The 17,661-nt window shown below is 28.2% G+C and overlaps 1 protein-coding gene across 1 annotated transcript; it reads right to left on the reverse strand.

Moving 5' to 3' along the window:
- Positions 1-6,809: 6,809 nt before the first annotated feature.
- LOC108470273 (cyclic dof factor 2-like) lies at positions 6,810-9,806 on the reverse strand. The gene is made up of 2 exons (XM_017771570.2): positions 9,511-9,806; positions 6,810-8,555 (listed from the first exon to the last, which is right to left on the reverse strand). The coding sequence occupies exons 1-2, from the start codon at positions 9,583-9,585 to the stop codon at positions 7,188-7,190; spliced, it is 1,443 nt and encodes a 480-aa protein (XP_017627059.1). The 5' UTR covers positions 9,586-9,806; the 3' UTR covers positions 6,810-7,187.
- Positions 9,807-17,661: the final 7,855 nt, after the last annotated feature.

A 17,661-nucleotide genomic window follows, 5' to 3' on the forward strand; every position in this document is an offset into this window, starting at 1 on the left:
TGTTCTCGATCTACATAATTACTGTGGTCAAGTAATGACCTCGATATAAAGGTTTTAATACGGTATCTGGTTTTTTTGTTTAATCTTGTATTTATATTTGATAAAATTATATATTTTGGTACTTAAAAGTAATACCATTAATGTTTGAATATTTAATTGAGTCTTATAGTTAATTTGATGAAAGTTAACTATTAATGGTATTAAGTTTGATTTTTTTCATGATTTTTAGAATAATAAATCTATTGTTAATTGTTAATTTGTTTAATTTTATGTTTAATTTGTCAAATACATTCCGATGGATGTTTTTCATCAAATCAACTCTAAAACTTGAGTTGAAATTAAAACAGTAGCACTATAACTTTTAAGTGTCAAAATATATAATTTTGTCAAATATAAATATTATACTGTACAAAGAAAACATACATTTAACCTTTATAAAACATAAAGTAAATAAAATAAATGATATTTTATGTATTTTTTATACAATAGGGTTCAGCACACTCAAATACTAATGCCTTCCAAATAATTAGGCATTGTATGGAAGATTTTATTTTCATATTGATCTCTTATTAGTCAGGTTTTCTGGTTATAAATTTTATGAATTCATGGAAGTTAGGGCAGAAATATTAATATAAAAATGACAATTTGCAGACAAAAATACTATACAAATTGTCTCTTTCTTTGGAGTAATATAAAAAATTAAGTAAGAAATTAAAAAGAAAAAGGAAAAAGAAGCTGGAACTCACTTTCATTCACATTTTGTTTGCAAAATCAAAATTATTCTGACCTTTCCTTGTAATCAATGGAAGGCTATTGGACTCACGGGATGGTGGAGAGAAATCCATGTGCCAATGATTCCAAACCCTAATTTATTATTAATTATTATTTTATTCATATTAACAGCTTGTGTCTTCAAAAGTATTTTATTTAAATATTCCTTTATCCATAACTCAAAATAAAAATAAAAATGTTAATTTATAATTTTATACCCCACCGCTTTTTCAGACACGTGCATGTACGGATGGAGTTTTTAAATGGCATAATTGCAAAATTCACCTTCAAGTCTTAGGGGTATTGCACTTCAACTTTTGACGGTTCTTCTAATTTTTTAATCTCACTTAAAAATTTTCAAATAAAACCAAATTTGACGAAAATTGTTAGTCCATTAATGGTCAACCATTTTGTTCAATGTGGCATGCATGACATATCAGTTGCTGACATGGCATGTGTTATTAATTTGTAATGTTAGTAATCCCACATTGCTAACAAATATTAAGTATAAAGAATTTAAATATACAATTCTTTATATGGATGGCTAATCATTAAATAAGTGGATTTATTTATTGCGCTTTATGTGAATATTTTAAAGCTAAAAATAGGCAATTGGGCTTTAATTTGAGAGTGCAAATAATTTATATATATAATTATTATTATTTATTTGCATCCGAACAATTATTATTTTATAAATTTGTAGCACAAGTTATGTACTAAGTGTTTATAACTTTTTTTTATTATATTCTTTCTTGTACTACTATTTCTAACAGCATGACACGTCACTAATGACATGTCATTTTGTGGATTAAAACTATAAAAAAATAGAAAATTTTCATGTTGTGTAAGTGTAGTGTACTTGATTGAGGTCAAATCGGCCAACTTATATTGGATCGAGATTGTATGAGGTCAAATTCGGCGTTAAGATACAAATCCTAGCTCAAATTGTCAAAATAGAGTATTACGTCCCGAGACAATGAAGTCGTATCTTGAGAAAGTGATGCCTCCCCTATTTCAAATCTTTTGCTTTGAAGTTTGTTGTCTCGAAAAAATGGGGTTCATGGCTTGAGAAAGGTCTCAAGACTTAACTCCTCTTTTTCAAACCTTTAGTTTCAATGTTCTCTATTTATAGACAATGTACTACATTCTCGAGACATGCTCATTGTGTCTCGAGACCACTGTCTAGAACTACACGAAACAATCAATTTTGTTCTTGATGTCTCGAGACGCTAATGCGCATATACGCAGAATTTAAACATTCTAAAGGATGAAAAATTCTAAAATAAATATTATTTTTGTATATCTTGCATGTTTTGTTAAGTGTACATTAGGCATTTGTTAAATAATAAATGACGGAATAAAGTAAAGAACAATATGAAAAGTTTATGTTCTAGTTTAAAGACGGTTTTTTGTCACGGCGAAAAATTAAAAATTTAAAAACCGAGTCAGATTGTAATATTTATAGCAACAAATTTTTCCCGAAAAGTATATGTGCTTTGAGCAAGACAGATCATATGCATTCCCAGCTTTCAACTAACTAGCCTTCTCTGCTATTCTTGTACCATGAATTGTTTCGAGTGTGGACTCAAACAATCATGAATCAAACACAAAACCATAAACGATTTATTGTTTTCAATGGGAAAGTAATTTTATCTTAATAGAAACCGGTAGAAATTTTATCCCAAAAAATAGATTCTCACTATTTTTTAGTAGAATAACAATATCTCGAAGTTGTGTAAAACTTGTGTAAATAGCTCTATCAATGACATCTATTTATAAAGAGAGATGTGAGAATTCATGTTGAATTAATAAAATACAAATAACATTTATTTAATAGAAAAATTAGTCTTCTAGTTTAACTAGAAGAGGGGGCCGGCACTCCTTAGTTAAATACACTAGGGATCTCACCCCTCAAATGTAATACGAGAGGAGTCTGGGCCTTTCTTGTATTTAATCTAATTATATGTGCTTCTTTAATTTTTAATCCAGCACTTTATAATTTAATCTAATCTAATACATGTTTTTTTCTTTGATATAAACATTATTTACTTAATTTAATTTAAATAGATAAATTAGTTTTTCAATTAAATAATTTTCTCAACTCAATTCTAATCCGTTTAAGTCATGACAATTTTACCGTAAAAGAATTTATAAAAGATATATTTAATTTTATTTTCAACCACTAATTAATTTAATTTAATATTTAACTTTAATTATTTAATTAAATAAAATAAAATAATTATTTTTATAAACACACATTCATTCATTTGCGAAGGTGGACCTTTTACTAAGATTCATTCCATTGATTTTCAAATCCCCGCTTCCACTTTTGTTGCAGTCACAATAGTTTTCAATGCATTAATCTTTAATATATTTAGCTGTTTTTAGGCATCATGGATTTAGATTTCGGTCATATAAGCGTTTTCAGTCGGAGTTGTAATGACCATTATATCTATTATTAATTAAACTTAATGTCAATGTAAAAAAAGTCTACGTTTATGAGCCAATTTTAGTCCACTAACGCTGAGCGAAGCCGACGTCGGCTAACGAATGACCTCTCCTGCTCAACCTGTGATGCTGTAGTGGAAACGGTGTCGCATGTCTTCATGGAATGCCCGGTGGTGTACTGTGTAATGCAACAGCTGGTTCCAGGTCCCTTGCAGTGCTGTTTTTTCAGTTGTAGCATGTATGATTGGGTATGTGGTAACCTTAACATGAGTTTCAAATGCTGCTAAGACCGAGCTACATGGGATGTGCTCTTTGGGGCGGTGTGTTGTATGCGTGGAAGGACCACAATTACTTGCTATTTGACGAGGGGTTTCATGGCCGCGACTCGCTGCTTAGCAGAGGTATGGCTTGGGCTAGACATATTTCAGCCTGCTTCTCTGCTTGTCTCCACCGCCCATTCTTGTCGTTTGGAGCGGAGTATCAAATGGGAAGCACCGGATGTTGGGTGGATAAAGCTGAATACTGATGGGGTGGTGGCAGTGCCGAGTGGGGCTAGTTCGCCAAGGGGAGTATTCTTAGACCATAATGGGCTGTAGTGTCGTGGTTTTTTGCAGGCACTTGGGGAAGATGGATTTTCTTCAAGAAGAAATATGGGCTCCTTTTACCATTAAAAAAATTTATTTATTTATTTATAATTTTTCAATAATTATATAAAAAAACCACTTCTAAAACTATCATAACCCCTTCAACTTTATTAAAAATATATTTTTAATATTTAGTAAAAATATTTTGATATCATAACCCTTCAACTTTCTTCTTTTACAAAGGGTCAATTTTGTTTAAAAATCAAGTTTGGGACAAATATCAACTATAATTTTTTTCTAATTTAAAATACAAATTCTGTTCAGACCATAGATTTCTTGTTTCTAAAGTTTGAATATCATGTTTAAACATTCTCTTAAACTGTTTGTTGGATATCATGTTTTTGTCACGTTTGAATATATCTTTAGAATAAATCAAAATCAATTTAAGTGTAGGTATTTTTTACTATGTAATTAATATTTGGCTATGTTTAAATGTTCTAAGCAACAAATGAAAGGGTAATTTCATTAATTTCATGCTACACTATGGAATGGTATTCTTATCTTTTCGGTTAACTTGAAGAAAAAGGAGGAGAGATTCATGATTGAATATATTTATCTTTATCATTTTACTTAGAGATCAAGTTGAATATTTTACTTAGATATGAAGGTTTTTATAAAATAATTATTGGAAATAATTAAAGAGATATTTTCAACTTTTACATGAGAGTTTAAAGTCTACTAAATCATCGTTAAAGAGACTCTTGTATTAGCCCATAAATAGGTAGCTGATACTTCCTCATTAGCCGTTTAGGGTGTATTTACACATTTCTTATTTAGGGATTTTTATGGAGAGATATAGTAGGAATTGAAAGGTATTTGGAGAGAGTAGTTTGTAACAATTTGAGTTCGACTTTTGGGCTGCAATTGTCTATTGAGAGAGGACAGATTGAGCTTTAGTCAATAATTGTATCGAATGAATTGTTGAATAAAGACATTCTCTAAGTGAAGCTCTGTAAATAAAGGATTGTGGAATCCAAATTGTGTTAATAAATACCGTGTGTTAATTCTCTTTTCACTTATCTCTTCGACTCATTTTTTAGATTTGTGTTTATTTTTCTGCTTGCTTTGCTTCTTGCATTGATGTGCTTTGTTTTGTCCATACCTTTATTTACACATCTATCTAATATATCGAATTGAGCAGAGAGCAAACTAAGATTCTAACAAATTCTAAACAAAATTCTTGCTCTTCTCTCACTGTAATTTTTGCGATATGAAAATAATGAATTTAAACTTTTTAGTTATGAATTAAACGAAATATTTATATTCTTTACACTTTTGAAAAAATTAATAATTTAATTTAAAGCTTTTTTTAATATAAAATTTTAAATTTTAACTCATAAAATTTATAATTTTATTTCGATATCCAAAATAGAATTTCTAAATTCACCCAAATATTGAATACTTTCTAGTGGAAGAATTTTAGCTACAACAAAGAAGCTAGAACAATATTATTTTTCTTGTTATTAGTCGACCTGAAAATATACGTATTGAGGGTTGAATTGAGTTGAATTTGAATTTGATTTAAATATAACATTAATATATTTTAGATTTATTTAAATTTTGATTGATTAAAATATAAATTTAAAATTTTGTCTAAATTCACTAATATTTATAAATTATTAACCTAAATCCATCTTTTTTTATTTTTAAAATATTCATATTATTTTAAAGTTAATGTTTAATAATTTTATAATTTTCATTTATTTATATAAGGTTTTGAACATTTTTTAGTATTTACGTTACAACATTATAAATTTAGTTTTTATGTGTCATAATTTATATAATACGTATGAACAATAACATATTACAATATAGGGTAATATAATTTTTGGTCCATGAACTTGACAGTTAGATTCACTTTAGTACTTGTACTTTTTTTCTCCACTTTGATATCTAAACTTAGAAGCTAAATTCATTTTGGTCCCTCAACTTGAAAAATATAAAAGTTTGATGACTTGACACTCTGATATTGTGCCACATCATCATTTGAAAACTTAAAAAATTATATAATTTTTTAAGTGATGATGTAGTACAATCTTAGAGTGTTCCATATAGTATTCTAATAATCGGACCAATGGTTGAGCTGATTAGACGACTAGTACCTGATTCAATCGGTTCAAGTGCTAAACCATCAATAATTAAGTATTCATAAAAGATAAAATTAAAATTAAAATTAAAAAAAAAAAGAAATTTATAAAACTAGTTCAACGTGTTCAACCCTTTGTTTGAACTAAAATACCATCCAATTCTTAGTCCAATCGACTCGATCAATTAATACAATCATATTCCAAGAACAATGGATGCATCATTAAATCTTAACAAAATTCAAGTTGGGTTAAAATGGATTTATTTGTCAAGTTCAAGTATCAAAGTGAACAAAAATAAGAACATGCACCGATATGGACCTAGTTACCAAGTTTAAGGACCAAAAAAGATATCATCCTATAATGTATTATAAAAATAAAAAATAAATCGAATCAAGACTGGAATGTTCAAATCCAACCTATATTTTAAATCAACCTAATTTTTTTTTAATTTTACTCAAACCTTTATTTGGATGAGTAACAGATGCAGTCAAGACGTTTACTTGTCAAAACCAACCCATACTGAATCAAAGCTTGCACAAAATTTCTTTTAGTAGTTCGGGGCAACTTGCATGAATTACAATTTATTAAATAAAAAATATAGAAATAATATTTTAATATTCCCCATAACGTGTTGAAATTATCTTCCTTTATGGTCAAAACACAAATTAGGGAAAAAAAGAAAATTGTGATGAAAATATAGTATTCCTTTGAATGTTTTGCGGATGTTGATATTTGAATCTTTAATCAATTTAATAAGAAGAAAAAACTCGGTAAAAAATAAAACCGAACACGAAAAGAATACACAGGACTATCAAATCAATATAGTTTCAATGACTTATCATAAAATAATGAAACACTATTCACCATGAAAATTTTCTTCCATTTTCAAAATTGTTGATATTGTACACAACTTTTTCAGAATAAAGCAAACCTCTAAACATGGGTATCCGTTAACAATCAAATCGATAAGAACCCAAGGACAATCCGATCAACTTTCTTCTGCTTTTTGGTTTCTTGTTTGTCAAGTTACATGGAAAACAAACATGCAAGTGTACGAAATGTCTTTATATATATATATATATATATATATATAAAATCGCTCCGCAGATGATGAACACCACTCAAATCATTGTTTCTTCTAACTATTTACAAAATTCTATCTTTAAAGGAAGAGTTGAGACATTGCTTACCTTGTCAAGAACTCAACAAGTGATGAAACTTGTTCGTTTGATGATCCTCATGTGCTCTCTGAAAAGGGTGCAGGATTTGCTTCCAAAATATGATTGCCGTCTGGTATATGGTCTTTGCCTTCTGCTTTAGATTCGAAGGAATCGAAATCTTTGCCTTGTAAAGGATCTTTCTGTGCGGGTCTAATACCTAATGTAGCCCATATAGGACTCCTTGAAGCTTCTTTCGGGTCATCCATTCTTAATGTCTTTGGAACCAGAATGCACTTCTCCGGTTTCTCCTCCTCGACAAAATTTGCCTCTCTGGAATGTTTGCCTAGTGTCGGTGAGACATTGCCCGAGCAGCTACTGTTACTAGTCGAGGATGATGGAGATAAACAACCATTGGAGCCACTGAATGATACATTTCCCCCGGAAGTGGTCCATAGAGGCATACAACCCCAATAAGCAGGCACAAACTGTACCGGAATGTTTGGTGGGCAAAATCCGGGGACGGCCACCAATGGTGTAGGACACCATTGAGGAACAACATTGGAAGTACTACTATTTGGTGCACTAATACGATCAGAAGAATACTGAATGGCTGCCACGGGAGCTACATTATTCGGACCTTGATTCCAAGGAAAAACCCAGGGTGGAACAGGATAGCACTGTGGCGGATGCTGTGTATTCCGGTCATTAGGTCCAGTCACACCTATTCTCTCTTTTTGCATGACATGTCCAGGGAATTCATTCCCCCGTATGCTACAAGGTGCCACTGAAGATCCACACGAAGAGGGTTCCTCTCGTGTTTCTCCACAAGTGACCGTACCAGTCTCAACACATCTCTTCTGTTCTCCAAGGCTAAGCGCAGTCTCCATGGATTCACAAAGTGGTGCTTCAGCACCAAATTTCAAAACCGTTCCATTCCCCATGGAAGGCTTGAATGCAGCCGTAGATTCACAAGGAGATACAAGTTGTTGATTTGCTGAGTCGGGGGTTTCTATCTGAGTCATCGGTACTCCATCGGAAGAAACTATTATCTGACGGTATTGCGAGGTCAAGTGCTTATTCTTCCTTCTCCCGGCACCGATAGGAACATTTCTCATTGTTCCACCAGCTGTCCAATATCTCTGGCAATTCTTACAGAAATGTCGAGGTTGGTTGACATTATAGTTATTGAAATAACAGAATTTCGTGTCTAAGCTGTTGCACCGTGGACATGGAAGGATCTTGTCTGGCTTCTTGAAAACTATCTCCTGATCTGTTCTATTCGTCTCTGGCTGTTCGTCTTTGGGGTTAATTTGTACCTCATCCAGTTTCATACAAGTTTGAACTTCTTCCTTACCTTTTTCCACCTTAATGGACTTATCTGGCTTACCAGATGTATTTGTTTGAGAAGTTTCAGTTGCCGGGTTTGTTTCCTCACCACATGTATCCTGAAATTCAAAACCAAAACAGCATTAGAAACTTGGTGAATCAAGGAAAAAACATTGGAAACAACATCTCCAGCTCGATTATCATTAAATGAAACATAACAAACGACATCCTTGGTACGATTATCGTAAAACATCAGTTAGTTCACAATAATTCCATTAGCAACATGTAAGAAAGTATGACTGTAATACTTACATGAACAGCTGTTTTTCCCCATCATCCAAAGACAATGAATACATACACAAGTGTATATATATCTTTATAAAGCTGTTTTTCAATTCTGAAATCGGAAAATTAACGAAAATAATTGTTTTCTAAGCAAATTTCATCAAAAAGAAACGATGGTCACTTAAATTTGCTATAATGAACAACTCTCCTTGATAGAAATGGAGTTCTTATATATAGAAATCTGTATAAGAAATAAAAGGAAAAGAGGCATCAATTACTTCAGTTTCCTAAATAATCACTCTATAAAGAATCATGTTTTTTGACAAATTCCTAATAAATTATAATTTTTTTACTGCCCAAACCCAAAATCAATTTTTTTTCTCAAAAGAATTAAGGTATGTTTAGTTCATTTAAAACCATAAATTAGAGAAATGTAAAGTTAAGAAAGGAAACTGATCACAAATAAAAAAAGAAATGAAACAATTTATAATTTATACCATAAAAAGCAAGCAGATTCATCCCAAAATACAAAGTCAAAAAATTCTTTCAATAAAACAAGAAAAATATGAAAAAAAAAATGCATTTTAAGTCATAAAAACTTCAACTATGGGTGCATACAACAGCTTCAAAGGTTAATATTTTCACCAACAAATCATAAACAACAAACCCAGAAATATTAAGCTCACAACAACAGCTAAAATTGTGGACAAGCAACACATATATACATTAAACCAAAATAAAAATAATATAAAAATTTAAAAAATGAACTTTGAATATATGTAAGCTTACCCCAGCATGAATCTGAGGTTCAAGCACAGGAATCTTCCTTCCAAAGAGCTTGAAAGCTGGATCTCCACCGTTCATTTTTTTTTACATACAATCTTTGATGTTTTTGCAGGTATGAAGAGCAAGAACCATAACTTTTAAGCCCCAAAAAATTTAAAATAAAGTTGATTTTAGAATGAGTAAAAGAAAATAAAGAAGACTCTTTTTAGAAGAAAGGAGGCAACTTTTTATAGTGTTTTTACTCTTTTTCTCTAAAATCCCACAAAACCCCATAAAAACACAAAGAAAAATGAAAAAAATATATTTAAAAAAAAAGTCTCTGTGATAAAGCATAAAGAACGTGGAGGATCAGAGTAAAATTTTTAAACTTTTCTGCCTTTTTTTTTCTATTTGGAAATTATTTAATTATCCAATTTATTCCTAAATTAGTAATTAAATAAATTATAATCACCAATTAAAGCAAATCCTTTATAATAATGTTTTATCCATCACATAATGAATAAAGTTGTCAACATTCAGCAGCAGCATTTAATACAGTAATAACAATATGATAACAATTAATACATTATGTCTTATTTCAATAAAATAATATTCTAATTAAAAATTATTCAAATTATTTAAAAATACTATATTTGATTTTTTTTTTGGCTCTTGGCATGGTTATAAAAACTAGGCGATGTTATCTTATTTTTATAATAAAAATTGGGTACTCTTATTATATTTTTGTGCAATTGGGTACGGATAAATTATTTGATTAAAATTATAGAATCATTTTATGGGATCTTGGAATTAAAAAGAGGGAAAAAATTGGAAATAAAATCATTATTAAATGTTGGAGTCTTTTTTAAAAGAAAAATAAAATAGTGAATTTTTAAATATATCTCCAGACATATTAAATATTATTATATTATATTTTATTAAGGCATTTGAACATTTAATTAAAAAATAAATATATAAGGATGGTCCCATTTAGAATGATAAAAATATTTATATTATAATTTTCATAAAATAAATAAATAAAAACAAATAAATAAATTATTAGAGTGTAATATAGAATTTGCTAGATTAATTTAGAAGAGAATAAAAGGGAGGTGGGGTTGGTGCCAGCTGGCATCCGAATCAGCAAAAGAAAAAAGGATTTGGATGTAGTGGCTAAGGATGATGCTGATGTAAGAAAGACAAACTTAAAGGCATTAAAAAGCTAAAAATACCCAAAATGTGGAGCCCCCTTTTGTAATAAAGTGAAACAACAAAATAAAACTAGTCGCTTTTTACGCCGCCTTCAATGTCTTTCCCCGTTTGCTTTATTTTTCTTACCACAGGGACCAAATTGCATTCCCGGCATTGGACAAGAACCTTTGAGTAAACTTTCACCAACTCATGTTATAGATTAAAAAATGCCACGTAATTTTTAAATGTCCACGTCATCAAACCAACAGTCTTATTGTTTAACTGTTGCAAAATTCACTGCTTCATTCAAATAATGTTATTAGACATAATTAACATTATATTGTAATCTTGTGACTATGAATTAAATTCTTTAATAAAATACATTAGATATTCCTAATGAAATTTTCATTAGGAAAAGATTGATGATATAAGAACAGCTGGCTAAAAAGAGGTAAGCAATTAACAACTTAATTAAGGGGAACATTGGATTTGGATTTGGATTTTTGTTGTTTATTTTTATTTAGGGTACATTTTTGTTTGGTGATTGGGAGTCCAAATGGGGTCCAAAATTTTGTTGCAATTTGCAAAGCTTGAGCTTCATTATATTAGACATAAAGAAGCTACCTACTTGCAAAACATTCTACTTACATCAATGTTTTAATGCATAATTTCAAGTTTAGTTCTTGAATTTATTTATATAAACTTAATTGGTACATTAACTTGTATTATGTCATCTAAGTCAATACTTCTACATTAAAATTGTTAGTTTCTGTTGATGCGACACTGATAACAATCTGTTGGTAACATGTGATATCTTCTCAGTATACCACATGGTAGATATAAATTTAAAAAAGATTAGAAATATATAAATTAATAAAAAAAATGCATACTTATTTTTCACATCAATAATCAATCTGGACAAAAATTTATACTATTTTTATTAATTTTTTTTAAAATTTATGCTCGCCACATGGCATTTTGAAAAGCTGTCACATGTTGCCACCAAATTGGCTATCAATGTTATGTTAGTATAAACTAATTGTGTTAGACAAGAGGTACCAACTTGGGTGACGAAATACAAATTCAGATACTAACTAAGTAATTTTAAACAAGTTCAGAGAACAAATTACATATTAACCCATATTTTAATAATAAAACCCGTTATCATTAATTTTCATTCGATTAATTCAACCGACATTTTAATAATAATTACATAAATAGTTAAAATATTTAAAAAAGTATAAACAATTTAAAATTATTAAAAAATTATAAAATTGATTCAATTTCAACTGTCTATTTCCTATTTGAATTCCTTGTTTTATATATTTTAAGCAGTTCTATTAATGGCGGGTTCAATTCTTCTTCTTCTACCCAAACCGATATACCAATATGTTTTGGTTCTTGTGGGAACAATCACAACTTTTGAAATTAATGATGAATTTTGATTTAATTAATCAAGTTGGTAAGTGGGGTTACGAAGAAAGATGCTATTTTTCCTTCTTTCTTTTAGTAAAAGAATAAAATATTATTTTAAACATGTCCCATTGTGTGGGATATTATTGGTGTTGGATAAAATAAAATATTGATTTATGTTCAGATTTTATCAGGTGCAAATTACTATTAAAAACTTATTTGGAAATAAATTAAAGAATAAGAGTTTATTTAGAGTAAATTAAAAATTAAAATATAAAAATCATAAAATGGAGGGTTTTTTTGTTGTGATTTTAACCTAAATATAAAAATACAAAATTTTTAGAAGTTTATGTTAAATAAAACAAGGAAAGGGTCCATGCTACAATTTCTTAAAATTAACATGCTATGTATGTTAAAGGATTAAGCTAGGTATAAAATTTTAATAAATTTAATTTTGAGGTTAAATTAAGAGAAAAGGAAGATATAAAATTTGGATAAAGTCCCACATATATGAATATAATTGTAAATTGGGACCACTATCCGTGGGCAGGGATTGGAGATAAAGATCTCAATTTGATGGTGAGAAATGGAAGAACAATCTCATCCTCAATTTAGGGTTTAGTGATGGCTACTTTGGGCAAAAAAAGTGACCCCCCGCCCATCTTAAAAAGTTTCTATTCACACCCCCAAAAAGCTGACCTTTTGTTGTGATCTAAAAAGTAAGCACTTTTGTCGTCCCCACTAATAATTCCTTTTTAGCTTTTATCTTTGGACTTTCCTTTTTCCTTTTTACTTTACTTCAAGAAGTAGCAATAAATTGGTGTGACAGTATAACTAGCTCTATCTTTATTCTATATTTTAAACCAGTTTGAATTTTATATTTTTTGATTTAACTAGTTATTGAGGATGGCGATTAAATTATAATTTTTTGGGGCGAAGTACTTATATGAATCAAGTTAACAATTTTGGAGGACTACAAGAGGAATTTTACCAAACCAATGGGTTCAAGGTACATTTTTTCCATTGAATTAGCTGACAATATTACAAATTTTGAGGACCTAAATGAGGAATTTTACCAAATCAAGGGGACCAAAGTTTATTTTTACCATTTAATTAACTGACAAGCTTATAAATTTAGAGGACTAAAAGAGGAATATTTACCAAACCAAGGGACCAAGTCCCTTGCTTGCACTTTTGTGCTGCCCTTGGTTTTAATCGATCTGTTGATTAACATTCTATTGTGAAATTGTTAATCGATTTTTAAAATATAATTTGAATTGGATTAATTTAAAGAGTTAGTATTTGATATACCGGGAATGAATCTTTAAAAATCACAAGTCATTTTTTTAATATTTTATTATATCTCTATATAATATTTGTCAACCACTAAACTAAACCGAGAATCTATCGAGTTAATATTTTAACTGAATCCTAAATCGAAAAAATCAAAACAACCAACTTAATTGAAAGCCCAAAACGAAAAGTTAACAATTAAGTAAATCAAAATATTTTAACTGGAGTTAATTATAATTTTTGTTAATAGTTCCTTGTATTTAATTGTGTTACTTCCTTTATGCTTAATTAATGTATTAATATTTATTATAAAGATAAATATGAATAAAATATATTAATTTATATTTATATTAATATTTAATTTAATATATTTACAAAAAATATAAATAAAAATTAAAAGAAAATAATTAATAAATAATATGCTAAAAATGTACTATTAAAATAATAAATAATTTATATTTGTTGATATTGATTAATCAACAAGAAAGAGATGGTGATAGAGATAAAGCACCCGGTTCACTTGAGACAAGCAAATAGTCAAAGTAGAAGAAAAGAGGTGAGGACTAGGGGATTGTAATGTGCTTGGAGTAGAAAGCTTAAGGGAGTTGAGAGTTGAGAGATAAAGATCCTTTCAACATCATGAGCTAAGGTTTATACAAGGGAAGGTTCCCTAGCCTGGTGGAGCCACGTCACCGGCAATATAGACGATGGTCTATCCACGTGGTCAATCAAGTGGCGGGCCCGTTATATATTGATTGTCATCAAGTGTAGTATTGTGTTGGCCTACTCTAACATTCCTTTTACTGATGCAATACAAGATTGTTAGGTTTCAATGACCATTTAGTAGTTCTTCTCGGAGATAAGAGTGTGCTGCTAATAGCGGGGGGGCTAATGGAGAACCCACTATTAGCAAAAATGGTTTGATAGGGGAGTCAACAAGCAATCAAAGGTGAGTGACCATCCTATGGGTGATATGAAGCATCTCAAATTACTTCTCATGGTACCACGTGTCCGAGGCGAGTTAGGGTATAACAATATTATTAATATGTATATTAAAAAAATTACAAACTTCTTATTTTTAGTAAATGTGATTGATATTGTATAAATTATGGCAGGAGTATAGATAGAGATAGACAATAACCTTAGCCCTTCCTTAAATCGATAAATCTATCATTTAATCTCTTCAAATTTTATGAAATTACAAGTAAAGTTGCGCTTTGACACCTCTAAATATTTATAATTAAACTCCTATTCTTTCTAATACAATTTTCCTATTTGTACACTAAATTCCTTTATTAAAAAATATAAAACTTAAAATGAAATTAATAATAAGACAAGCATATTATTTGTTAATAATTAGCTGACATGTTAATCAACGAGACTAATTATTAGTCGATAATTTAAATTATCACATTAAATGCATTAATAAAGTCTTAACTTAATAAAAGGTTAAGGTTTTGAAAGTTTTAAGATTTTATATTCGTGTCTTACTTATCTAAACTATATGTAAACAAGTTAATTTGATACTTAAAACTTTAATTTTGTGAATCAATCTAGACCCTCGAACACTTAAAATACTGATATCAAAAGCCATAAACTGAAAAGAAGAAGAGAAAGCTGTCAAAATTTCCAATAAGAAAGAAAGCAGCCACTTTTTTGACCATTTAAAGCAAGGCAGCTGCATTTCTGCAAAAAAGAATAATTTAACCTTACTGTCTCAATCTTTATCTTTATACATAGCCATATGGACTGCTCCTATTTTAAAAATAATGACGTCTAAAAATTAATTTATGATATATCAAAAAATTTTAAATTATTCATAAATTAAAAACAAATAAAATACCTATGTATAATATATTTATATATATTTTATTTTTACGATATTTACGATGATCCTATTTTTTGTTTGGGTTATATATTAATTTGAAATAGTAAAAATTACAAAAAAATTCTTACCCACTACTAAATTAGATATTTCATGAGAAATATTGAAACTATGGATATTTATTCAATATTGGATTTATTTTTAAAAAATAGTTATATAAAAATAAATTTAAGTATTTTTTTTAAAAATTATCACACTCATAATGTGATCAAAGAAAAGATCTTTGGTTAAAATTTATTTAACAATAATTTAACGTGGAGTGGTAATGAATTTATATTTTAATATTAAATATGTGTTCGCATTTAAATTAGTAATTTATTATTTAAAAATAGTATAAAAATAAAGAAAAATTTTAATTATAATAATATTAATTATAATTTAAAAAATATTTTAAAATTTTATAATTGAATCGGTAACTCAATTAAAAGTGACACTAACCAAATAAAATATTTAAATATAAGCATATTAGATTTAGATAAAATCGGAAGCTTAAGTTTTATTTTTTTATAACAAGTGTCAGTTTTAATGTTGGTTTGTTAAACTTAACAATTTATATTTAAAATAAAATATATCAAAATGAAAAATAAAAAAAGAGAGAGAGAGAATTTTATTAAACTTTTTTTGATTTTTTAAACATTAATCTCGTTAGAGGTTCTTAATCAACTTTTAAATAAGAGGATAATGCGCTTGATTGTACTTAAATTCACGACCTCTTACACTAGTGACAATCTTGATGTCAATCAAGCTAAGACTTAATTGACAAATTTTTCTATTAATTTTTAAAACAATGTGTTTTTGAATATAATCGTAAAATAAATGTGAATATATATATATATATATATATATATATATATATATATATATATATATATATATATATCATTTTTAAATGGAGTTACTTAACCCAAATGAGTAAAATGGCAATTTAAACCATAGAAACATAGATTTTATATGCTTTTTACGTTATACTATGTTTTAATTTTAAATACTTTTGAAAACTTTATGTTAATTTTATTTTTTATAATTTTTAAATTATTTATTATCATAACATTTATGATAAAATAATACACATTAATTATGAAATATCGTAAACCACCATATAAATTACTATATTAATATCTAGTCTAATTTCTTACGATTCCATTCAATTACAATGAAATTTGTCCAATTTGTCCAATTTAAATGAAGTTAAAAAAAAATACTTAAAAGGACTGAATGTGAGCAATTCAAACCCATTTTGAGCAAATAAAAGTAGAGTTATAAATGACATAGTTGAAAAATAAAACACGCTTAAATCTAAATCTTTTATATTAAATTGACAATAACACTAATAATGTCAATCAAACTAAAAATCAATCAGCGTATTACTTTAAAATTTTATTAATATTAAAATGGGGATCAAACTTAGGATGAAAATATATATTAAAAATAAATTTAATGAACATATGGAATGAAGGTGTCAGTGATTAAAGGCCCAATATTAATAGGAATTGGGCTCGTTTGGATGATAAGGCCTAAAGCTCCATGAAAATAAATTAATGCATATATTATATTCCAATCTCCAATCCACTTATTTTAGCTAAATAATACTTGAATTTAAATTTGGTAATTTGTGGCAAACGTAGCTACGTTAAGGTTTAAATGGTAAAAATTTATTAAAAATAAAAATAAATAATCAACTCAAATCTTAGATGAAAATAACACTAGATTGAGGTTTTAATTGAAATTTAAAAATTAATTAAGCTCTATAAATAAATTATGTTTATTTATTTATTTATTGAAGTTGTTATTATTTGTCAAATGATGATGTGGTAAATGATATTGCAATGGATAGATAGGATGACGGGATGGGGTGAGTTTAACCCGACTTTATTTCAATTTTACCTATCCCATACCTGCCTTTTGTAAATAAATACTATACTCCACTTTGACGTCACCTAATATATCATAGGATACATATAAAAAATAATATCAATTATTATATCAATATTTAAAATTATTATTTACTTTTATAAAAAAATATTTATTTATATTCAGTACTTATATTTACTAATTTATCAAACAATTATATGATTTAAATTCACCATTTTAAAAATTTAGCAATAAAAATTCAGTACTTAAAATTTTAGTTTATCAAACACATCCCTTAGTATTCGATTAAAACCTCAATTGAGTGTTAGTTTTAATTAAAAGTCTTTTTATACAATGTCTAGAATTTAACTATTCATAGTCTTTCCGACCCTTAAATAGGAGGATTAATGTGCTTCATTGCTAGGGGAGAAGCTAGAAAAATTTTTTTGAGACCGAAATTAAATTATATATTTTTATGATAGTAAAATACAATTTCACTATTTTAATAGCTTATATGTTTATGATTTTAAAGGACTAAATTA

The sequence above is a fragment of the Gossypium arboreum genome, chromosome 8, assembly GCF_025698485.1.
Source record: "Gossypium arboreum isolate Shixiya-1 chromosome 8, ASM2569848v2, whole genome shotgun sequence".
Classification (NCBI taxonomy): domain Eukaryota; kingdom Viridiplantae; phylum Streptophyta; class Magnoliopsida; order Malvales; family Malvaceae; genus Gossypium; species Gossypium arboreum.

Excerpts from the sequence above, each read along its gene's own strand:
- LOC108470273 (XM_017771570.2), bottom strand. The coding sequence starts at position 9,585 with ATGAACGGTGGAGATCCAGCTTTCAAGCTCTTTGGAAGGAAGATTCCT. Across the intron at positions 8,556-9,510 it reads AACCTCAGATTCATGCTGGG|GATACATGTGGTGAGGAAAC; the intron begins GTAAGCTTACAT and ends TTTGAATTTCAG.